This window comes from Fulmarus glacialis, unplaced genomic scaffold (assembly GCF_000690835.1).
Source record: "Fulmarus glacialis isolate BGI_N327 unplaced genomic scaffold, ASM69083v1 scaffold15061, whole genome shotgun sequence".
Lineage (NCBI taxonomy): Eukaryota > Metazoa > Chordata > Aves > Procellariiformes > Procellariidae > Fulmarus > Fulmarus glacialis.
The window spans coordinates 1-23738 of NW_009191001.1; the positions used below are offsets into that span (position 1 = coordinate 1).

At 43.0% G+C, this 23738-nt stretch overlaps 2 protein-coding genes across 2 annotated transcripts in view; one reads left to right on the top strand and one right to left on the bottom strand.

The window, feature by feature from the left end:
- The first annotated feature begins 2289 nt into the window (after window positions 1-2289).
- RNF20 (ring finger protein 20, E3 ubiquitin protein ligase) lies at window positions 2290-16770 on the top strand. The gene is made up of 19 exons (XM_009586528.1): window positions 2290-2489; window positions 2625-2792; window positions 2910-3057; window positions 3219-3401; window positions 4618-4736; window positions 5599-5745; window positions 5934-6011; window positions 6322-6441; window positions 7732-7911; window positions 8106-8241; window positions 8913-9034; window positions 9364-9761; window positions 10348-10465; window positions 12056-12205; window positions 13160-13372; window positions 14482-14607; window positions 15676-15816; window positions 16165-16266; window positions 16501-16770. The coding sequence occupies exons 1-19, from the start codon at window positions 2361-2363 to the stop codon at window positions 16675-16677; spliced, it is 2955 nt and encodes a 984-aa protein (XP_009584823.1). The 5' UTR covers window positions 2290-2360; the 3' UTR covers window positions 16678-16770.
- A 4213-nt stretch (window positions 16771-20983) lies between these two features.
- LOC104083141 (glutamate receptor ionotropic, NMDA 3A-like) overlaps window positions 20984-23738 on the bottom strand; it is a 5145-nt gene continuing 2390 nt past the window's right edge. The window contains exon 3 of the mRNA XM_009586529.1: window positions 20984-21646. Within this exon, the coding sequence (XP_009584824.1) occupies window positions 21310-21646 (337 nt within the window). The 3' untranslated portion in view covers window positions 20984-21309. The remainder of the gene's footprint in view (window positions 21647-23738) is intronic.

Here is a 23738-nt window from a genome sequence, read left to right on the forward strand (position 1 = left end):
GAGTCAGTGGCGGTTTGGAGTGGGCTTCTTGCTCTGTGTGGAGAGGAGTCTCTGGTGGGTGATGTGGAGCTTGTGTACCCCGTGTAGGGGGGTGCCTCTGGGGGAAATCTCTGGGATTTGAATGGGTGGCTGACAGGTTTGTGGGGAGCTCCGAAGGGCTGTGGATTATATGAACAAAACATGAAAGTATAGGGATGAAAATGAAATGTGGCTGCTGTGTGTCAAAAGTGGAATGGTGAGCTCTGAAAGGTTTCTTGACTAGAGGTGCCATGAGCATGTGAAAGGGCTCAAACACGGTTGGTGGGCATGGGTTGTAGATAAGTGGCTAAGTATTGGGCCTGGGGAAGTTTGTTCTCTGCAGGTGATTGATGGTGGTCAGAGTAGATGACTTTCGGCCAGTTGAAGGTGTGGGGAGTGCCAGGTCAAGGTGTATTTTGCTCTCTGTGTAAGAGGGTTTTAACCATAAGAGAGGGATTAAGACAAAGCTGATTTCCTGGTAGGGGAGGACAGTCAATCTTTGATGACTGTGTGATCTGTTTGGGGAGAGAAGAATGTGAATAGCCTGGGACTGAGGTTAAGGTTGAGATCCTAAATGAAAGAGAGGGTCTTTGGTTATGAAAACTTAGTGGGTCAGGTCCTGGCGTACAGTATATGAGGAACTGAGTAGTGGCGAGAGGGGTGGCTAGATGGTGTTAGGAGGCAATGGAAGAAATATTTTGTCCGTGGACAAAAAATGTGAAAGGCAGTAGTCACTGGTGGCTCGCTGGACTGATAGGTAGCAGATGTTTTTAGTGACAGCTGTTTCCCCCACCCCTCCAGTGGCCTAGTCATTCTAGCTAAAATCAATGCCCACTGAATTCCACTGCTAAAAGGAGGAAAATGGTTAAGTGGAAGTTGTCTTTGTTTATTTTTTAATTTTGAGATGTACTTAATATTTATAGTGTTTCTGTAGCCTGTCTTTTAACATATGTGCTGTTTCAGCAACTCATTTAGAAATAATCTTTATATTGTTTTGCATATGGTGAAGGGCAATGCCAAGCTAAAGTGCTTGTTAAATGATAAGATTTGGCAAAGCAGTGTCCCAGCTTAATCTTAAAAATACCGTAGCCTTATTACTTTCAGTAGGACTGCTCAAGTAAAGCAAATACATAAGAACTGGCAGGTTCAGTCTGTAACCCTTAGTTTAGCTATAAATGCCATTATAGATTTAAATGGAACAATACAAATCTTACTTGTATGGTCTGCATTTCATTTACTTTTGGGTTTCATTAAGAGGTAGAGAGAGATCTGTGGATTGACTTGGCACAGCATCAGTGAATGTGGGAGAAGAATGCTGCTTACGTCTAATCAAGATCTAATTGGTTTTCTTTTCCATCACTAGCTGCTGTATTTGTTTTGGAAACTCTTTAAGGAGATATTTGTGATTTTGCTAAATAATATTTTAGGGAACTGCAAGAAATACTGTTCAAACGTAAGACAAAACTGTTTTAATGCTGAGGGTCATCAGCTTACTGGGATAGGTTGCCCAGAGACATTGCCGAGTTTCCATCTCTGGAGATACTCAAAAGCTGACTGGACAAAGCCCTTGGCAGCCTGCGCTGGCTGACCCTGTTTTATTCAGGAGCACTGAGCAGGTGATCTCCAGAGATCCCTTCCAGCCTCAACTATTTTGTGATTCTGTAACCAGTAGTCCAGAGCTTTCCAGATTGCATTAACTTGGGGATAAATACTTTTCAAATATGTCTGTGTCTCTCCTGATACACAGGAAAACTCTTCAAATGGGTCTTTACAAACCTTGGCTCGGAATCACTGTTCAGTTCCATAGCATTTGTAAGATCTCTATGTAAGCTCGTCTTCAAGGTGTTGCTGCCCTCGGCTTTAATTGACTTTGAATGTTGATACAGTAAGAACAATTTGGTTGGTATGAAGTGAACTGGTGCCACATATACACAGTCTCAGCTGCCTGCTAAAGTCTAACCCAGATCATTTTTGTTAACAGAAAGATCAAAGAAGCAGAGACTGAACTGCGTGAAGATTTTTTTCCAAAGAGTGTGATAAGGTACAGTTCTTCCATTTTAACATTACAGAGCAGTGGATTTTTTTTCCTATCAGCTTGCTGTTTGCAGTGCTAATCCTAGTGGTGTCTTGTAAGACTTAATGTTTGACCAGCATTTTCCAAAACCTTTTGAGTTATATGGTCTGTACTGTGTTCAGCATCTTGTTACCATGATGGATCAGTATGTTAAAAACCCTAAACTGAGTTGATTGTGTGGGTGTGTGTTTGCTGGTTTTTTTTAATAGTGTTCTTTAATGTTCAGGAAGAACTTACGGAAGGCAGGAGTCTATATGCTTTGGCCACCATGTCTGGAATTGGCAATAAACGGACAGCTGGAGAGCCTGGCCCTTCTGCACCTCCAGAGAAGAAGGCGGGGGTTGAAGATTCAGGGACCACAGTGGAGACCATTAAGCTTGGTGGTGTTTCTTCAACGGTATGTCTTCCTTGCACACCCCCACTCAACTTCTTGCTTTTTTTCATCTGGAGAAAAAAAAAACCTCTCTGCCTTCTGTATGAGCCCAGTGGTCTGACTTGTGTGCAACGTGCCCTGACTTGTGCCTCTGCACAGGAGGAGATGGACATCCGGACCCTACAGACCAAGAACCGGAAACTAGCAGAGATGCTGGACCAGCGGCAAGCCATTGAAGATGAGCTACGGGAGCACATTGAGAAGCTGGAGCGTCGGCAGGCCACTGATGATGCCTCTCTGCTAATTATCAATCGATACTGGAATCAGGTTAGTAACATGCTTTGTTATTTTATATACACTGTTCTCTTGTCTCTTCTTCTGTTCCACTGCACTCCTTTTATTCAAATCCATTCTTTGTTTTGTCTTGCCTGTCCCAACATTCAGTTTGATGAAAATATCCGCATCATCCTTAAACGTTTCGACCTGGACCAAGGTCTTGGAGACCTTTTGTCTGAAAGAAAAGCTCTGGTGGTACCAGAACCTGAACCAGACTCGGATAGTAATCAGGAGCGCAAAGATGAGAGGGAACGAGGTGAGGCACCTGGCTGGGGACAGTGGAAAAGGTGGATTTTCGGCTGTAGACAATGTTGATGTCCCTTTCTAAAGGGTGACAGATGCTCTCTGATTATGAAGTCTAGCCGTATGTTGCCTGCCAGAGCACATTTACTTTTTTGCACCTCTTTCTGTTCCCAGGTGAAGGACTGGAGCCGGCATTCTCCTTCCTAGCCACTCTAGCCAGCAGCACTAGTGAGGAGATAGAATCTCAGCTGCAAGAGCGTGTAGAGTCCTCCCGCCGTGCTGTTGCCCAGATTGTGACGATGTACGACAAACTGCAGGAGAAAGTGGATGTGCTGTCCCACAAGCTGAATAGTGGAGGTATGACCAAGGTGGCTGATCCCTGGCTGATACTTAAGAATCCTCATCTACCCCCAGCTTAGACGTGATTCTGCATTGTAAGCATTAAGGCCTAGTCCTTCTCATGCTCATTTATTTTCTAAAATAAATTGGCTTGGCTTTCCAAACTCTCGATAACCAAAACCTCTAATAAAAAGTGGTACTATATGCTGGAAGTGTATTATAACTGCCTCTAAATTTGAATGCTGAGAAGTCTGCCCAGTGTGTTTCTAACAGTGGTGTGTTCATGCACCTGAGAAGTTACGGATTACAGTTGAATCTTACCATCCAGCTTCCTCAGGCACTGCATAAACATGCTTACAAGTGAAGAAGTGAAATCAGTATTGCAAACTGGTGTTGGACTCCTTCTCACTTGCAGTTTAGTAAAAGGTGTAGGAATAACGAGCTCCTCAGTTTCACTGAGTTTTGAGCAAAATGGTGGCCATCTGTCGTTTTGGTATGCCTAGTGTAGCTGTCAGTTTTGAACACAAAGCAGAGTTCTGCAGAAGAAAGTCAAATGACTAGCTTCTGAAAATTAATGTAGCAGATTCAGTTTACACTCAGATGACTTTCTGAAAAACTTCATTAGCTTCAGGTTAGAATTTTAATCTTTTGAATGAAAATTTAGGTGGAATATCAACTCATCCTTGGTTTGCCTTCTGTCCAGTGTTCTATATGCTCTGATCAAGGAGGTCTGGCAAGTCTAGCATTGGTGTAGTGAAGCATTATTGTCCTTGGTTGGCAGTCTTAAACTCTATGGTAGCATTGGCATTAGTGCAATGTAAGCCTGTACTCAGTTGCTGTAATTGTCATCTGGTATGTTAGCTCAAGCCACCTGTTGTAGCATGCTTATGTGTGAATTTGATCTGCATTAGGGTGTCACTGGGTTAAAAGGGCATGTTCTGTGTTGCTGATACTGACACAATTGGAATAATCTCTGATATTAGGGGATGGTAACTGACAATCAGAAACGTGTAGTATGTTAAACTGCAGAGCCTTTTGCTTAGTGAATGCAAGTCAGAGCTCTGTGTGGCTGGAGATCAGACCCTCGGGAACCACCTGCTGGAGAGATACAGTAGGCAGAAGTTAAAACCAGAAATTTCCTTTTCTGTTTTCTTTTTTCTCTCTTTGCTGTTTAAGAATTAAAAACAACTTTCCTTGATTTCTGTTCATTCCCTTTTCTTTATGCATCTTTCAGATATTTCATTGATGGAAGAAGCAGTCCTGGAGCTTAATACCTACCTCTCACATGAAAATGGACGGCTGCAGGAGCTGGCTGATGTTCTTCAGGAGAAGCACCGTATCATGTCTCAGGAGGTATAAAAAGGATAGAGAAAGAAATCTGCTTTGAGGTCCTGCTTAGAATAATTATTGGTTACCATAGTTTGGAAAGCAGGTTATTGCCTTGGAGAGGGACAGGAGCAACACAGTTTGAAAGTTGCCTTCTGAACAAAGGTTATGGAAAAGGTTGTTGTTGTGGAGAACTGTACATAGATTTTCTGTGTAATTTGGATTGATTTGCTTGTTACATCACTGAATGAATTGAGTGTAACCAAACCAGTGAGTTGAATGGATTTAATTTTAAAAGAAAACGGAGCAGAGGAAGTGGTAAGCTGATGCTAAGATCGTTTTGTAAACATTGAGACACTTGATGTGACATCTCTGTCATTTCAAATTCCTTGGTTTCTCTGCATCATGTATGAAAATGTAATGACATTAATTGCAAGGTGATCCCAGTCATTAAGGGATTCACATTATTGGCAGTATTTGTTTCAGAGGTTTCAGTTCATTTAAAAACTGTGTTAACACTGACCTTGCTCAGTGTTAGACCACCAAGCATTTCAGTGGTTTGTAGAGTAGTTGAACACATGGATTGAAAAGATTTAAAAGAAAAAATGCCTTTGAATAAGCTGAGGTGGCTGCCTCTGTACTCTGCTAGATATTACCAGCTTCTTGCTCTTCCTCCATTCTCAGTTTTGTCTTATTTTCATTACTGTGTTGGGATTCAGCCAGTGTAAAATTCAGGACAGTTCATTGAGTAGTCTGTTGGCACAGCAAAAGATGGGTGGAAAATGCATGAATCCAGGGTATGATGAATAAGACAAAAATTAATACTGAGCAGTCTCAGAAAATACTGATTCTATTTAGTATGCAGGCTGAAACACTCTTGTGATTGCAGTTCTCCAAGCTGCAAGAGAGAGTGGAGACGGCAGAATCTCGGGTGTCTGTTTTGGAGACTATGATTGATGACCTTCAATGGGATATTGACAAGATACGCAAGAGGGAGCAGAGGCTCAACCGGCACTTAGCGGATGTTCTGGAACGAGTAAGCACCATCCTTTTTGCCAGCAAGCCAGAGAAATGGGTGTAGTTTTGAGATGTGTGACATCATCTTACAGTACTTTGCTGTGAGAAGTGAGAATCTGTAGTGTATCATCTTTGGTCTTGAATATGCTATATCAGCAGTCTTGGCATTTAATTGAGTATTGATTAAATCTGTTGCCCTTTTTGCAGGTAAATTCCAAAGGCTACAAGGTGTATGGAGCTGGGAGCAGCCTCTATGGGGGCACAATCACCATTAATGCCCGCAAGGTAATGTCAGGGGCTTGGTTGTGGGCAAGGAGAAGAATAAAGTCAGAGAGAGCTTGTGTGTAGGGCCATAGATCAGAACAGAATTTAGATACCTCCTTTGCCACAAATCTGGATGACTCTGGGCAAGCCATTTTGTCTGTGTACAAGTTTCATACTTATGAAACAGACATGATGGAAGTAGACTCTGTCTCACTTGGTAATGTTACCTGACTTAAGTCTGTAATTTCTGTTACTGTATAAACAGTTACTTAATTAGTACCCTCAGTAGCTACATTAACAGTAGGATTTACAAGCAGTTTATCCCCAACAGTTTGAGGAGATGAATGCAGAGCTGGAAGAGAATAAAGAGCTTGCGGGGAATCGCCTCAGTGAGTTGGAGGAACTACGCCAGGATCTTGAGGAAGTAACAACACAGAATGAAAAACTCAAGGTGAGACATCTGTACCTATTTGAGGATGAAGGTGTTCTGTGTGGTTGGTTGCCCTCTGTCTTGCTGTACTGTGTCTCTGGAAAACCTCATTAATACTATTCTGTGCTTGCACTTTAGCTGGGTTATATTGTGTACAAGGTACAATTTAGCAAGTTTATGTGACTTACACTTGCAGTTTAGTGCATTGGTGACACCATGTGGTCATCGTTGGAAATTGTAATGGTTTCTTATTTCCTGTTTTCCATTTCTATTCAGTACATTTTAATGATGTCTAGTTAAAACTAATTTTACCTCTTTATAAGTATTGACCCCGCTTCCACCTTCCCCCTGCCCTGTGCAAGTGGAACTAGAGAACTTTAAAAATCGGGGTACTCGTGTGGGAGAGCTAGGCTCTTTCAAGAGTCGATGAACTTAAATCTTTCCCAGTGTGGTAGAATGGATAGATAGGAAGCAGTGTGTGAATTACTTGTATCTTAAAGGTGGTAACACAAAAAGCTGTGACTTTATAGTAGATAAGTACATGATACAGAGAATAATCTAAATTTTATCTTAGTGATCAATAGATCTGTTAGCCTGTTATAAGAAATGTCTGAGCTGATAACCTAAGTTTCAGAGATGAGATTCCAGAAATTGTCTTGAGGCACCTCTAGATTCTGTTTATCCACATGAGTTTGTTTTGAGAGAAATACCATTTGGCTTACAACTTTCTTTTTCTCTTAGTTAGTGTTAAGCTGTATGTGTGTATATATGTGTCTGTTTCACTGCTGGTAGTCACAATCATTTGCTAACTTTTTTTAGTAAGGAAAATTCAGATTATGTACTTCTGCTTTCTGTCATTTCTCTTCCTTTCAGTTATTATGTCTCTTACAGGTAGAAAGCTAACATAATGCCTACTTGCACATGTATTTTCTCTAGTTTTCTATCTACTTTTCTATGTGTCCATCTTCAATGATTTAGGTGATTATGGTTTTACAGTAAATCCATTGAAAAGGTATATTGTGTTTTCCAAGCTCGTATCTTTGAGAGAAACTGTTGCAGAACCTGATAATCAAAAACTCTTGTCATGTGACTATGCAAGAGGAACAGCCTAGTGCATATAGAGAAAGCATAGACTTGTTAAATTGATACTGAGGCATATCACTTGCATCTACTTCACAGTGATGCTATTGAAGTTCTGCTTTTGCCTTTGCTTGTGGCAGCTTGATTCACTGTTCTCCTGCCTTGCAAAACAGATATCAAAGACAAGGAGATAACTTTTCTTTATGTCGCATTTTCTTGCATCCTGACTAGGTTGAGCTGCGACGAGCAGTGGAAGAGGCTGTGAAGGAGACCCCAGAATATCGCTGCATGCAGTCCCAATTTTCTGTTTTGTATAATGAGAGTCTCCAGCTGAAGGCACATCTTGATGAGGCCCGCACTTTGCTTCACGGCACCCGGACCACACACCAGCGCCAGGTGGAACTAATCGAGGTAGCACCTCTGCTCCATCAGACTAGGGAACATTGTCATTCTGTTGACCATCACTGCTGGGTCTGGGTGGGTCGGGAGTGCTCAGGAAATTTATCTTCCTGGCAATAATTCATCTGTTCTGGTACCTCATGTAGATGAGGTGAGAGATACGCCAAGGTCACAGCACCAAGTTCTGTCCCCTTCTTACTCCTCAGAGGGACGAGGTCAGCCTTCACAAGAAACTACGCACAGAGGTGATTCAGCTAGAGGACACCCTGGCACAAGTCCGCAAAGAATATGAGATGTTGAGGATAGAGTTTGAACAGACACTTGCTGCCAATGAACAAGCAGGTATGGAGCTTTTCTGCTGTGCTTAAAAACAAACACCTCCCTGTCCAATGCCCATTAGAGGCTGCATTGCAGTATAACACCTTGTTTGATTCTTTGTCTGTTATTGTTAAATACTTGTTTTGTATCTCAAAAAACAAAGCTTTTCACATGTTTTATGGGAGTCCAGTTCCTCTGGCCTGCTATGTTATCTGACTTCCTTTTAGATGCTGCAAAATACATATATTTTGCTAATAATTTGGTTTATGACAGAGTATTTTGCATCATTAAAAATTACTTTTGGGGGGATTCATTTACAAGTGTGGAATGACAACCTGGATAGGAAACCAGTGATCTTCAAATTTCATCAGAGGAAATAAAGAAGTTATTTCTAAACTAGCATTTAAATCATAGAGATTTCTTGTATCACGACACATTTCCCTTAGGAACATGTGAAAAAGGTAGTGTTAAGGGGAAATTAGGACTGGGAATTTTCAAGGACTTATGGTTGCATGCAAAACCGGCATGACTTTTTCCTGCAACTGTGTTGTGTTGCTCTGTTGTGCGGCAGAATGATAATAGTCTTATTTTGGTTCTTTGTCATTGTCACTTAGTTTCTTCTCCATCTCTGTGAAAGTCCTCGCAGAAGGCTGGCAAAAGTGTGGTTTCTTACAGTTGTGTTTCTGTTTTTGTAGGCCCAATTAATCGGGAGATGCGTCATCTCATCAGCAGCCTCCAAAATCACAACCACCAACTAAAGGGAGAGGTGTTAAGATACAAGCGCAAACTAAGAGAGGCCCAATCTGACTTGAGCAAGGTATCAGAGCAGGAAATGCCAGAAAAGAGCAGAGAGTGCTTAAGAGGAGGGGGAATGCTGTCACCCTTGCCTGCAATATCAATCTTTCTGATATGGCATGCAGGATGCAATGTAATTTTTGATGGAACTTTACACTCTGCTGCTTCCACTTACCAAATGAATGGTCTTCCTTTGTAGCTGTATAGTGCTCTGTGAAAAGGAGTGGCAATTATGCAAGGGGCATGTAAGCATGGATCTGGGAAGACAAGGGAGGGGGGATAAGGTAGATTTCTGGCTAAGAACTTAATGATTTGTTTTCTTGTATCTTCTTTCTTGCTATTGCACAACAGATCCGCTCTCGCAGTGGTAGTGCTCTCCTACAGTCCCAGTCCAGCACTGAAGACACAAAGGAGGAACCTCCAGAGATCAAGCAGGAACCTGATGATCCTTCTGCCCAAGTGTCTGTCCCCAAGACTGCTTCTGAAGATGTTAATGAAATGAAGGCCAGGCGAGATGAAGAGGAACGGGAGCGAGAGAGACGGGAGAGGGAGAGGGAGCGAGAGAAGGAAAAGGAGAAAGAGAGAGAGCGAGAGAAAGAGAAAGAAAAGGAAAAGGAACGAGAGCGGGAAAAGCAGAAGCAGAAGGAATCTGAGAAGGAGAGAGAGTCCAAAGAGAAGGAGAAAGGGAAGCATGAAGATGGAAGAAAGAAGGAAGCTGAAGTGATCAAGCAACTGAAGGCTGAGCTCAAGTAAGAGTTGTTCTCCTTCCCTTTCCTGCTTGAGTAGTGCCCAAACTGGGGTGTCTGTGTGAGATGACTAGTAGCTCGCCTTTATGAGATTAGCTTCACTGAAGTGAAGTGAGAGGTTTCTGGCACCCTCTATATCTGATTGTGATTTGGACAATGTAGTAACATTTCTCCTACGACAGCCTAAAGCATGAATTACCAAACCAGATACTTCATGGTATGGGTCAAGTAATCTTTATTTGTTGCTGTCATAACAATTGCATAAAGCTTTACAGCAGCAGGTTATTAATAAAGGGCTCAGTAGTCTTCCCTGTCTTGGATCAGTACCAAAGCAGAGATGGATAGTTTGTTGCTTACTGTTAGGGTACATGCTGCCTCCCCAGCCCACTGCTCTCGGCTTTTCAACCCATGTGCCTGAACATGTTTCTTTTCAACCTCCAGCCTGTACTCGTTGGCTATTTTATGTTACCAGGGTAAGATGAGCCAAGGGTGACTCCATATGCATACCATGTGGGAGGTGGAGTGCTGGATATGTAACAGCGAAGCTTTCCTGCTGTGTTCTCACAGTTGTCTATCTCCCTGTCTCCAGGAAAGCCCAGGAGAGCCAAAAGGAGATGAAGCTGTTGCTAGATATGTACCGCTCTGCCCCCAAAGAGCAGAGAGACAAAGTGCAGCTGATGGCAGCTGAGAAGAAGGCAAAAGCTGAGGTAAATCTCATTTCTCTTCCCTTTTTCTCTTTAGCATGTTACTTAAAACTTCTTTTCAGAAACTCTGCACCTGAACTGTGTTGGTTTTGTCTTCAAAACTGGAGATTGTTCCTCTTCTCATCTTTGTCACTTAGAAGAGAGATTGGAATGGTCTGGAGAGATGAACAGGGAGATTTTGGGATGTCTTCCTCTGGGAAGGGATGATCCTTTTGCCCAGGCTGAAGGACATGGCTCCCACTTTCTCAGTTGCAGATTCAGCCAGCAGCGAAGCTGAGCACATGTCCCAGAGACATACACATACCGAGGACACTGACATGGCCAGTCAGACTGCCTCAGACAAGGTGCTGCCTTCAATAGCATGAACATGTAGGACTCATAAAACATAACCATAGACAGACAAGTCCCCTTCCTCCTCTTTAGCTGGTAGAGGTAAAACGTCAATAGTGCAGGCACACACAGAGCAATCTCTAGGTTCACAAGCACACGCACATTCTCAGATCCCTCAAGTACCAGCACGGCCCCTCTGTCTGGTACCCCTGTGATCCTGCGCCCTCATACCTTGTTCACATACAGGTCTTACCTGTAGCTAGCACTTACTCCATGCAGCACACATGCGCATGGGACAGAGAGTTACATTACACAGAAGTTAAGAAAATATTTAATAAGATACAAGAAGATAGGACAGGCTGTGGTGATCATCCGCAGGGCTGAGCCAGACAAGTGTGTACTGCCCTCATTTTACATGTGACTGGCTCCTTATATACCCTTCTCTGTCTAACCCCAGTTTGTTCATCCTTGCTCTCCCTTCCTCTGCACGTCCCTCCTGGGTTTGTACAGTTCTATCAGTTCCCACAGCCCTCCTGGTCCAGGATCCACCCCTGGTTTACAGTCTTATCAGTTGCAAAGTCCAGGTTGATCTTCCTGGAAGTGGGGCCTGTAGTTTCTTGGTAGCCTATCAGCTATTGTGACTGGGGAGGCTTGTTTCTTGTCTTTGTCTCCATGTTTGTTTTGTCAGGTCTGTGTCTCTGTATATTTTGTTTCTGGTTTCCTTCTCCCCCATCCCCTCCCGCAATTTTCCCAATTGACAGGGTCCACAGTCAAATAACCTTGCTGGAATAAACGTTCTCACACTCTCACATGCGTGACTGACCAGGTTTGGTTCTCGTCACTGCCTCCCTTATCATTTGTCTGTCAGGTTTGTGTCTCTCTATGTTTTGTTTATGGCTTCCTCCTTTTCTTATTATCCCCTTTTGTATTGAAAAAGGTCCTTGACCAGACACCCTTAAAGGAGCAGATGCTCTCCGTCCACATACCTTTCATATACAACTGCAAAAGACTAATATTCCTACTCTAAAAAGATGCTATGGAATTTTCAAAGGTTTTGAAATCAAGATCTTGGGCTTACAGTCCATCTTAATGGCCCATCTGCCAGTAATACACTATCCTGTCAAGATGAGATGGGTTTTCTTTTCCCATGCTTTGAAGGCAGTTTCTCCAATGTTTCAGAGAATTGTGGGGAAAATGGGCTCTTAACAATGTTCATGCCCCATTCTTGTGTTTAGTGTCATTTCTGGTTTGTCCTTGCTGTAGCTGGAAGAACTGAGGCAGAGGGTGAAAGAATTGGAAGACAAGGAGAAAAAGGAGAGTAAAAAGATGGCTGATGAGGATGCCCTCCGCAAGATCCGAGCAGTGGAGGAACAAATTGAGTATTTACAGAAGAAACTAGCTATGGCTAAGCAGGTGAGAAGTTTCTGATGAGTTCTGTCTTGGCTGGAGAACCTGGGAAGGAACTGCCTTCAGGTTACAGCCAGGAGGATTGCCTGAGAGAAGGAATTTCTGTCTCTGTATGTGCCAGAGATGTGAGTTTTGTCCCTATTTATCAAAGGGGAAAAAACCCAGCTCGCCAAAAAAACAACAACGGTCAAAAAAACCCCACAACACCAGGGCAGGGGGTGGTGGGGAATGTTTAATTGTTTGTGGCCTAGGTGAAGAGCACAAACGAGAGATGGCTGGATCAGCCTTTAGGGGAGAAGGTTACAATTTCTTTTAAAAAGTATTATCTGCCCAGTTCATATAATTAATACATGTGCATGGTACCGTGACATACCTTCTTCCACAAAAAAGGGTTTAATCTAATGATAAGAGAGCAGGACCATCTCGGTAGGGGAGAGGCAAGCCAGTGACTTGACATGTACTTTTTTAGAATTCAGATTCGTTTCCTTATAGTACAGAACTGTTCTATCTTGTCAATTACTGCTTTAACGTTGAAGTGGCCTAAATGAGTTTAAGAGGATTGGCAGCCTGTTAGTTGGAAGCTGTTGAGTTGTCCACGTGTAGAATTCTTGTCCTGGTGTATATGACAGCTATTCAGCTGGCTGCCTGAAGTTGGGAGTCGGTTTCTGCCCAGCTCTGGCAATGACTCTGTCACACCTGATTTTGCCAGCAGACAAGCCACAGTCTGTGAATGCTTGTGGAGATGACCATCTCTTTTCTACACCTTCTAATTCAGGGCATCTCTGCTATGGTGCAGACTTCTAGGGAGCACTTTTTTCTGGTTGCTGGGAAGATACTGTTCTCTGATAGTGAGACATCTTCCTTCATCTGTGCTAGAATTGGTGTCTCTGAGTAAAATGTTCAGGGTCATTGTATGGGGTACAGTAGACAGTTTTGCCAGAGTCTGTGATTCTTTTGCAGGAGGAGGAGGCTCTGCTGTCAGAAATGGATGTCACAGGCCAAGCCTTTGAAGACATGCAGGAGCAGAACATCCGCCTGATGCAGCAGCTGCGGGAGAAGGATGATGCCAACTTCAAGCTGATGTCAGAACGCATCAAGTCCAACCAGATCCACAAGCTGCTGAAAGAGGAGAAGGAGGAGCTGGCAGACCAAGTTTTGACACTGAAGACACAGGTAACCAGGGAGAAGGAGAGAGGGCAGCAGAACTGATGGAGGAAGGTGGAGGTGTTGTGGGTTAACTCTGGTAGGCAGCTAAGCTCCATGCAGCCGCTTGCTTGCTCTGCCATGGTGGGATGGGGGAGAGAATCAGAAGGGCAAAAGTGAGAAAACTGGTGGGTTGAGATAAAGACAGTTCAATAGTTAAAGGAAAGCTGTGCACACAAGCAAAGCAAAACAAGGATTTGTTCATTACTGCGCATGGCAGGCAGTTGTTCAGCCATCTCCAGGAAAGCAGGGCTCCATCGTGTAATTGTTATTTGGGAAGACAAAAAGCCATCACTCTGAACATCCCCCGGCTTCCTCCTTTCCTCCAGCTTTTATTGCTGACGTCATATGGTATGGAATATCTCTTTGGTCAGTTTGGGTCAGCTGTCCCAGCTGTGTCCCATCCTAGCTTCTTGTGCACCCTCAGCCTACTTGTTGGCCGGGCAGCATGAGACACAGAAGGTCTTGATGCTGTTTAAGTACTGTTCAGTAAAAGCTAACAGTAGTTACTGACACTGCTTTGGTCCCAAATACAAAATACAGCACCATATGAGCTGCTATGAAGAGAATTAACTGTATCCCTGCCAAAATCGGTACAGGAGGGAATGTTCCCCTAATCAACTTAGGTATGCTGCATCAGACTTCAAAGGGACCTGTCTTAGTAAGAAACAGAGACTGCTGTGTGAGTATAAAATGTCCTACAGGTTTATTGTTATGGAGCGCAGGAGGGAGAAGGAAAGTGGGCAGTCATTTTCCTGTCGTAATGGTACTTCTACATCCTTGGAACCAAGGTGGGACTATTCACTGCCTTGCAGCAGTTCTCTCAGCCATCTTCCAAAAAATAAGACGTCTTTGTTGCGAGTATGTGACTGCTAAGTTTTAAAGTGTTTACCAGAGACATCTGGATACAGATCTTAGACTGCTAGTGAGTCTGTTCAGGAAGAAAAAGGCAAGCTGAAGAGGTGCTCCTTGGTGATGGGGAGGCAGGGATTGTTTTAGCATGCAGCTTTAATGACAACTCTGAAGACCTGCAGAGCATGCATTTCAGTCCTTCTGTACCTCCTCTCTCCCTTCCCAAGGTGGATGCCCAGCTGCAGGTTGTACGTAAGCTGGAGGAGAAGGAGCACTTACTGCAAAGCAGTATTGGAACAGGCGAGAAAGAACTAGGTCTCCGAACACAGGCCCTGGAAATGAACAAACGCAAGGTGAGTGATTGCTTGATTTCCTCTTGGATTGTAAGATGGAATTGTCTTGTGGAAAACATAAAAGGCTCCTAGCTCTCATTGGTATTATGGAACCTGATACTCCCTGGTTTTGGACTAGTATACCAGAAGGTGGAGGAGTCCTGAAGAGAACTAAAGAGTTGTAGAGTGATGTTTCCCTTGATAAGGAGGAGCAGGTCATAGGTGTTTCTGTGAAAGTCTGATTAGGGAGCTGAAGTAAGGTGCCTTTAAAAGGAAACCTATTGTGAAAGACGAGGCAGCAGCCACATGAAGTTAACTGAGGTCAAAGCTTTTATATGAAAGATGTGGTGAGTAAAAGGAAAATATGGTTGGGGAATGTTAAGACCTTTAACAAATGTCTAAGATCAATAAAGTAGGTCTGTTACAAGTAAGACTAAGCCTCATGGTTGATGCTGCCTTTGTTGTTACATCTTTAGTAGAAATGCAGGAATGACATTAAATCAGACAGAAAGGAAAGCAGAAATATCACTGTGAAGAGGAGATGGGGGGAATTCAGCACAATCACTTCTGCTTAATGTCTCAATCTGTGGTATTGAGGGAACTTGGCTAATAGATTCACTGGTGCAGGGACAGTTAGAAAGTGATACGAGAAATGGGGAAGAGAGAAAATGATTAAAAAATAAACACCTATCTTGCAGTTCTGTCTAATTCAGTTATGGAGCTGCCTCTGAACAATTTAGTAGAGAAAATGTAGAAGGTGGAAGGCTGAAAATACTTGAAAAAGTAGAGAATTGCATAGTCATTAGTATTTTTCTAAGTGACATGCATTGCAGTGTGGCAGGGGTTGGACTCTACTGAAGAGGAATGTTGAAGCTAAATTACTAGAATTTGTTAATAATAAGATTTATTTTGCTGTTGAAATAATGTTTAGGGAGTAATTCCAGTTATTCCATTTGGAAGTACCAAAATTAGATTGAAAAAATAGATCTCTAGCAGCCCAAGGAGTATTCTGTGAGCAGTCTTGGATTGCCAGGCAGAGGGACTAGAAGTCACTAGAGCTCTTTTTCCATGTTTGGTTTTCTTTTTCAGGCCATGGATGCAGCCCAGCTTGCGGATGATCTGAAAGCCCAGCTAGAGCTGGCTCAGAAGAAGTTACATGACTTCCAGGATGAGATCGTGGAAAACAGAGTAACTAGAGAGAAAGAGATGTTCAACTTCAAAAGGGCTGAGGTATATACCTCGTGCACAATCCTTCAGTATCTGCCTGCTTTGGTGTCTGTCTCCTTGTACATTGAGCTTGGAGTGGGTTTCAACTACACTACTTTTGTGGGGGTCCAGTTTCACTTTGATTTCAGCTTTATCAGGTCTTGGCTTTTTCAGGTTTTATCCAGTGATAACTGACAATACATGTGGCACCAGACGATAATGTAATCTGTCTTAAGTCTGTTGGACTATCAGGGATAAAAGTATGAGTGGAGTGACTTAGCCAGGTGTACTGGTGCTAGTTCTCTTTGGTCCCTGAAGAAGCTGTGGCAGAGAATATACTGCTCATTTATTTAGTCTCTTGTTTTTATGCAGGAAGATATTTCTAGGTTACGCCGGAAGCTGGAGACCACTAAGAAGCCTGACATGGTTCCCAACTGTGATGAGATATTGATGGAAGAAATCAAGGATTACAAGGTGAGTAGCTGTCTCTATCAACTTCCCTCTTTAACTCTACTTTAGTCAAAAGGCTGTGTAGTCATGTTTTCAGCATTTGACATCTCTTGTCCATAGTCTGGCATTGTAGCCCTATCTTGCATTGAAGAAACCACCTTCTCCTTGTGAGGAATGGACAGACCTTCATCTTCAGTCATCTTTTAACATACCTAGTGCAATGCAGTGGGTCCTCACTACAATGTTTCTGTCTTGCAGGCCCGCCTGACCTGCCCATGCTGTAACATGCGCAAAAAGGATGCTGTGCTCACAAAGTGCTTTCATGTCTTCTGTTTTGAGTGTGTGAAAACACGCTATGACACCCGGCAGCGTAAGTGCCCCAAGTGCAATGCTGCCTTTGGTGCCAACGACTTCCATAGGATCTACATCGGTTGATTCTTTCCACTGGAGTGATGGAAAGTTGCCGCTTTTGCTGACTACCCAGTCTCCCAAACTTTCTATGATTGTCACCTTTGGGGCAGTCAGTGCTTCTGTCAGCTGATCTGCAGTCTCTTCTGGGAAGTGTGGTTAGGGTATGGAAAGAAACACATTCTGGATCTTGGTTCCTTTCTTGTCCCTTTTCTTTTATTCTTGCCCTCGTTTCTTGTTGGATTCTTTGTGCCTGAGAGGAATTTTCCCATCCATCACTTTCACACTGCCAAGTTGGGAACATCTAACTGAAGTCCCGCCTTGATGGGATGGAAGCTGTCTTGCTGTGGATGTTAATTATTAAATCCCGTCAACGTATAGTAGTGTTTCCGAGAGTGAATAGTTTCCCAGTTAAAGGACCGAATAACGAATGAAGAGGTACATCTGTAGACTTCAGTGGAGTGACTCCTTAGATATGTATCTTCCTGAGTCAGGGCAAGAATCTGTGAAGGCTGGTGCATTAGTAAACATCCTCCTTACCCCCAAAAACAAACGCACATCTCAGTATCCGGAAGAGGAGAAAGATAAGACGTTGGAGAATCTTTGAAAATAGCATTCCACTGATGAACCCTGGTTGATGTGGACATCTTCCCCTAGTTTGAGGCATTGCTGTCACGGTCCTTAGTTTCCAGAACGAATTTGTAGGGGTTACTTTGTTGAAACTTTGCCACAAAGATTAATCTTGTAATGCACAAAATCTAATAAAAGCTGTTGTCCAGGTTATTTTTCTGGTTTTCTTGCCTCTGGTAGTATCTGTCTGTGCTCCTGTCCTTTGTCCAGTCATTGGAAACATTTTTCACAAGCTTTAAGCTTCTAAAGTAGAGAGATTCATGTCTTCCTTCCTCTACTTTCAGAAAATGGTTAACTAAAACATCTTTTGTCCTTTTGGCTGTATCTTCACTACCTTATTCCCGACACAACAGAAGGGCCAAGGTGAAGGATTATTTATGCAGTCATTTTGTCATGGCCGCTGGGAATTTTGTGAAAGGACATGGAATAGGTTATAGTCTCTATGCTCCCTGTAGTGCAAAGCTGTATTTAAGCCGCTCCTAAAATCAAAATGCGAAGTAATTTATTTACAACATTCCTTCATAGGGCATAGTGTTTTTCCTGTAACCTTAATTTTCTTGGAAGGTGCAACTGTCAGAGGTTTGACTCATCTGTGTCCCTTCCCTGAATCACAAAATCTGTATTACCTTCCTGTATTCACTGTAGAAAATAGTAGGAACAATAGTAAAGCAAAAGCAATTAATTGCAGACTGTCTTACAGTATGCATTATTATTTTTATCTTTCTGAAAACATTCAGATAATACGAATTAAACCTTGTAAATTATTATGAATCCTGAGAAGTGAGAAGGAACACATGACCCTATCTTTGCAAGGGGGAGCTGGGATGCTGAGAGTTTGTGGTATGGCTGAGTTCTGTTACAGCATGTGTAGAAGAAATGAAAGCAGAATGCTCTTTGCTTTCACTGGAAGTTGCTCCCTGGATTACAGTGTGTGATGTCAAGTTGGAGAAAGAACGGTGTGTTAGGAATACTAATGCTGACGGTAGATTTTGTGGTACAAACGCTTGTTCATCAAAACAGGGACCTGAGTCACCAACAAACACTGGATCTTCAAACAGCTTTGCTGTAACAGCAGACTTCCTTTTACAGCTGTGAAAAACAATCTGAATTAAACAGCCCTTGTAGAGGTGCAAAGCCCCTTTACCCTTTCCCCGTCATTAAGTCACATCACCTTTCTACTGACAATCAGGCTTGAAAGTTCTGTGTGTATACTGGCAGCGTTGGGTTCACTCTGGTCATGGTAGGAAACAAACACTTGAAACAGTCTGGTTTTGTTTCACAGATGAGGTTTGGAAACTCTTATTTTCTCAGTCCTCACCAAGAAAAATGTAGTTTCTTATTTTAAAATAATATTTTATTTTAAGCTCAGGAAGCCCTTGAAGCTCATTTTGAAGGAGACTAAATTTCTCTCTGTGCTTACAACTTAAACACTGAGAAACAGTGACAATGTTAGATGGTCTGTTTTAACTTCCAGAATAAGTGGAAATAATTAAAAGTGTATCAAGACTAGAAGTATTTTGGGTTAAAAGAGGGGAAGGGGTGACAAGTGTTCTTTATAAAAAATCTGTCTAAATTCAGTGTCTGAGCCAGAGTAATGAAGTGTAAACAAACAAAAAGCCTCATCTACAGTCTCCAGTGCACCCTCTTATCATAGCCAATCCCCCCCCGCTTATGCAGTCTTCAGACATTGACGTGTGTGATACTCCCCACCCCCTAGAAAGCTACGGCAATCTTTTTTTCTATCTCCTATGGAGTCAGGCTGGAGCAATATTTGAATAAGAAAATAACATGCCCAAACATGTCTCTTTTGGGCAACAATAACTTGGACCTTCTCCCAAAAGGCTTCTAGTTGGTGCTGCAGTGATTTGGAGCAATCCCTATTCTACGTTTGACATGAGAGTGGCCCCTAAGGCACCCACCAGAAATAAAGATTTTTGCTTAACGTTAATGATTAGGTGGTTGACATTTTTTCACTTATTTTTTTGTTTTTAAATGATGAGTGATTTGTTGAAAGATTGGGTGTTTGGATTGGAACTTTGAACTAAAACATACATTTTTGTTTAAGATAGCATTTTCAATTATTTTTACTTTTTAAAAAAAATAGAGATAAGGATGTAACAAACTGTTGATAAACATGCTGATAAAATTGGGCTGAAATATTTCTTTTCTAGCGTTTGTCTCATAATAATGAAAAGAGCAGTGTTCATCTGTTCTAATAAAATGATGTTGGAGGTTGTAAGGTACTGGATGCTACACAAATAAAAAGCTCTTCCTAAACAGCTGATTATCTAAATGAGGGAGGGTAAGGGAAGGCAACAAAAGCAACCTAAGTGACTTGCCCGTAGTCATCTAGCTTGTCAGGAGCAAGTAAAGAAGGGACATCCTACATCTTTCAGACCTATCTGATGCGCAGGGCTCTGTATCCCACTTTCCTGTTTTATGTCCTAATTACTCCTTCCTGTGTTACTGACTGTATTGAAAGAAGTAGACACGCTTGCTGCCCAAAAGCAGAGGCCAAGGACTGAGCAGGGAATAGAATATGAACTCCTCTTGACGAGGCTAATTAGTCTGGATATCGCTGCTATCAGCTTTTAGTGGTCCATGCAGAGCTTTTCATTTGCAAGTGTTTTCCAAAGGGTAAAGGTGCAAAAAGGTAGAATGCCTTTTTCAAACCCCAAAATACAGTTTCAGGTCTGCCTGTAGCCTTTAAACGACGCCTGGTGAGAACATCACCCCTGGCAACATTCACAGAGGTGGCTTGGAGATACAGGGAGAGTAAAAATGACTTTGGTGACATATCTGGGAGACCAGAGTTAGTTCTGACAGTGTTACAAATGTTCTTTTTCTCTATAATATGGGATGTGTTGCAAAGCGTTGTTTAAAAATTCATAGAAATCCTGTTTAAATAACACAGTCAGTTGGGTTGATGCAGTATTTATTCAGATGCTGAACAGCTTACCCTTCCTTCCCCTCTACTCATCATTCAGGTGGGAGAGAACGCCACTCAGTACATTGCCTTTGAAACTGCAACTCTCATTCTCCTTCACAGTGGGCCCTGGTCCACAGGGAGCTTTGGTGACTCCCTTTGACTTTGGTGAGAGCTTGGTGTCAGAATAAATCATGGACCAGAGCCCCTTTATGTCACTTCGGCATGAGAAAGAACCTTATTGTCAACTGAAGACAGAGAATACTAAGGGAGTAGTTTGACATTGGTAAATACTTCACCTTTGGTGATAAATACTGATTTACAGTACTGCCACCCCTCCCTTCCCCTCATCCTTGCTCTATGCCACCGTGAACCCACCCCCTCACATCTGCCGGTGCAGCTGTTGGCATGACTTCTCTCTGGGTGGGAGTGGAAGCCGAATCTGGGCTCAGAAGCAGACAGAGGTGGTGGTTTGGTTTTTGCCAAGTTATTTTTAAGCTGGGTGAGCAGCCACATCTGCATTTGGGCTGACAGAGCTGAGGGAATGGCATGTACTAGGATTGCCACCAAAAATTTGTCTCGTGAAACCACAGCCCGTGCTAGGAGGGAAGGGACTGCCAACACAGAACTAGCACCTGGTGTAATGAGGCAACCATAAAGAGCCTTAGCATGAACAGAGACTAGACCCATAGATACCACAACAAAAACATACCAACAAGGGACATGCTTCCAATGAGCAGTTTAAATTTCCTTCTTTTTTTTTTTCCTTTTTTTTTAAATTAATGCACAGAAAGGGCTAAAAAACTGGGAACCTCACTGTACTATCAAGTGGAGGAACCAGGGACTTGCACTGTTCGGATGCTCCTTGTTTCTCCAGTCCCTTGGAATGGCTGACGTTTGCCAGAAGAATGAGAAACTTGTTATGAAAGGAGGAGTACTCAGGAGGGTGGCAGTGGCTGTGGGCTGCTGCAGTTCTGCTCTCATGAAGAGCACACTGCCTGCTTTATTTTCGCACCTCTTTCTGGCATTACAAAAGTGTGTTACAAATTTTACAGAGGAAGGGGAGAAAGGAAGAAAAGGGGAAAGGGCCCAGGTATGCTGGCCTAGGGCTCTGCAGTCCTGTTTGTCCTCTGATACTCTTCCAGCTCTGATTTCCTGTCCATGGCGAGTTGCAGCTCCTGCTTGATGATTTCGATCTGCTTCTCTAGCTCTGTAAGCTCTTGCATCACTGAGGTCCTAGCAATATTGAGGGACTCTGCTTTCCCGTTGGTCGTTAAAGAAGCTGGAGTTTCTCTCTTCACCTGAGGCAGGGGGATGTCTTGGTGCTGGCGGATTGTCACCTCATTTTGCCCTTCATCGGTGCAGATATATTTTTTCCGGTGACAGTTGCCGAGATTGGCTGTATTCCACACAGCATGCTGGCTGTTCCTTACATGAGACCTGAACAGAGATGTGAGAGTTAATATGAAATCAAGCATGCTCCTGTGTGTATGCAACCCTCCCCTGTGAGCCATCCTACTGGAAAAATATGATGCTGCTGTTATGAATTACATAGAAATATTATTCCTTTATCCTTGGAATTATTTTTCTTGAGAAGCACAAATCATGAACATAAATGGCCAAATTTTTGTGATGAAACCAGAGCAGAAACTAGAACAGAATCCTAAAATTCATCTTCCCTCAAACTTCTTTTTTGTTAGTTAGGAAATTACAGTCCTCTCAACTCCAGCTCAGGAAAATGCGAGTCCTCCTCCAAAGCTTTCTGCAAGCTTTTGTGGTTGCAATGTCCTAAGTTCGTTACAGCATTAGCCTTTTGTGTGTTAGTTCTCTGTGCTACCTTGGGCATTTGCTCCCATGGAAGAGGAAAGAGGCTTCTTGGAGTTGGTGTGGAGAGATGAAGGGGAAAGTGTGTCTTTCGGACTTCAAGTCTTATGGAGTAGCTGCTTGTACTTTGGGGCAGTACACCTTGCAGTGTACAGACATGAGCTTCCTGACAAAACAAATAGAATTTGGAGTTTTCATGTTGGGGGAGAAAGTCCCATCTGGGAACTTTTTCAAATGCGTCAGTGTTTTCCTGTGGAAAAATCTTTCCAAAATATTTTGATTCTAGAGAATCTTTTCCCTCTTTCTCAGGAACTTCACTCTGCAGCCCTCCCACATCAGGGCATTTCCCAGGGTTTCTTCCCAAATAGAGCAGCACCCTGTGGCCTCCGCTCTCTAACTGGAACATAAGGAAGCACAGTTTGCTGTTGTGGGAGAGAAGCTTGGCCTTCCTGCCTGCTTTACCTTTTGGATAGATCTGTGTGCGTTCATTTTATAAACAGAGATTGAAACTCTGAAATAATTGCTCTTAAAACTGCTCAATCACAGAGGTCTTCTGTGGGTATCCTTGGACAAAATGCCTATTAGTGTGAGCTACCAATCGGCAGGTTAGGGAAAAGGATTAACATTTCAGGATTGGGATTGTTGAAAACAGTTGGTTTAGAGGAGGAGTCCAGAGCTGGGAGTAGATACTTTTCTCACCTGCCTGCAGAGAAGGAAGTTGGAAAGTGGAAATTTCTTTAGAGGAGGTGGCGATCAGGAGTGTTTTCAAAGAGATGGGATGGCAGAGAGAGAGGAGGGGAGGCTTTAGGCAGGAGTGGCAGCCCCAGCCTGGGTCCAGGTCCGGAGGGCTCAGGGAACCCCAGTGGGGACACGTATGTAGGGTGTTTATTTTTGTGTAAATCAGTGATTTTGTCATACTTGAAAATAAAAGAGAGGAAGACACTCAAGTCTTGTGCTAAACTGATGTGGTTTTTGTGATGCAATTATGTTAATCCTCTGAGGAGGTGAAAACAAACAAGTACCTCTTAAGCACGTTTCAGAGAGGGAATAGGATTAGCCTGGGCAAGTAGAAACTGGCAAAACATTTCCAGGGCCCAGAGCAGAAGGCCACAACGCTGCATTTCCACACAGCAGTCTAGACAAAAAAGGTCACCTAGCAAGGAGTGGAACTACTGACAAGGGGATGTGGTGCCCAAAGCTGTCTCCCTGCTGTGTAGCTCTGCAGAGCCCATGGTCCCCAGGGTCCTGGGCAGCCAGTGCGACCAACTTGCCTTGGAGCAGAAGTATACATCTCAGAGAAGCTGCACCCCTTTGTTTTGTAAAAATTTCTCAGAGTTGTATCATCAATCCATAATTTCTGATACCTTTGTCTTTCCTCTCACAAATCAAAACACAGCTCTTTGATTAAGTGTTAGTAACTGACATAGCTTCTGCTGCTGCTGGCAGTGGTGCTTTTGTCTGGGGTCTGGGCAGGTGGTTTTAACAAAGGCCAGAGTCCACAGTTAACACTCAAGTTCCGTAAAGTAAATGAAACCTTTCACAATTTGGCCACTGATGCTGAGCAGCTCTCCTAGTTTTTGGAAAGTTACAACCTGAAAAAACCAGTGGATTTTCTTCCCTGAGGGAAATAGCAATAGCATAATACAAATTCCTGCCACCTCTTTTCTATATCTTGGTGCTTTTAATAATTCCACAGTCCCCAGCAGGA

Bases quoted from the DNA above. Each gene is read 5' to 3' on its own strand.
- RNF20 (XM_009586528.1), top strand. From the start codon at position 2,361: ATGTCTGGAATTGGCAATAAACGGACAGCTGGAGAGCCTGGCCCTTCT. The intron at 13,373-14,481 runs GTAACCAGGGAG...TCCCTTCCCAAG, and splicing joins TTTTGACACTGAAGACACAG to GTGGATGCCCAGCTGCAGGT. The intron at 14,608-15,675 runs GTGAGTGATTGC...TTTCTTTTTCAG, and splicing joins TGGAAATGAACAAACGCAAG to GCCATGGATGCAGCCCAGCT.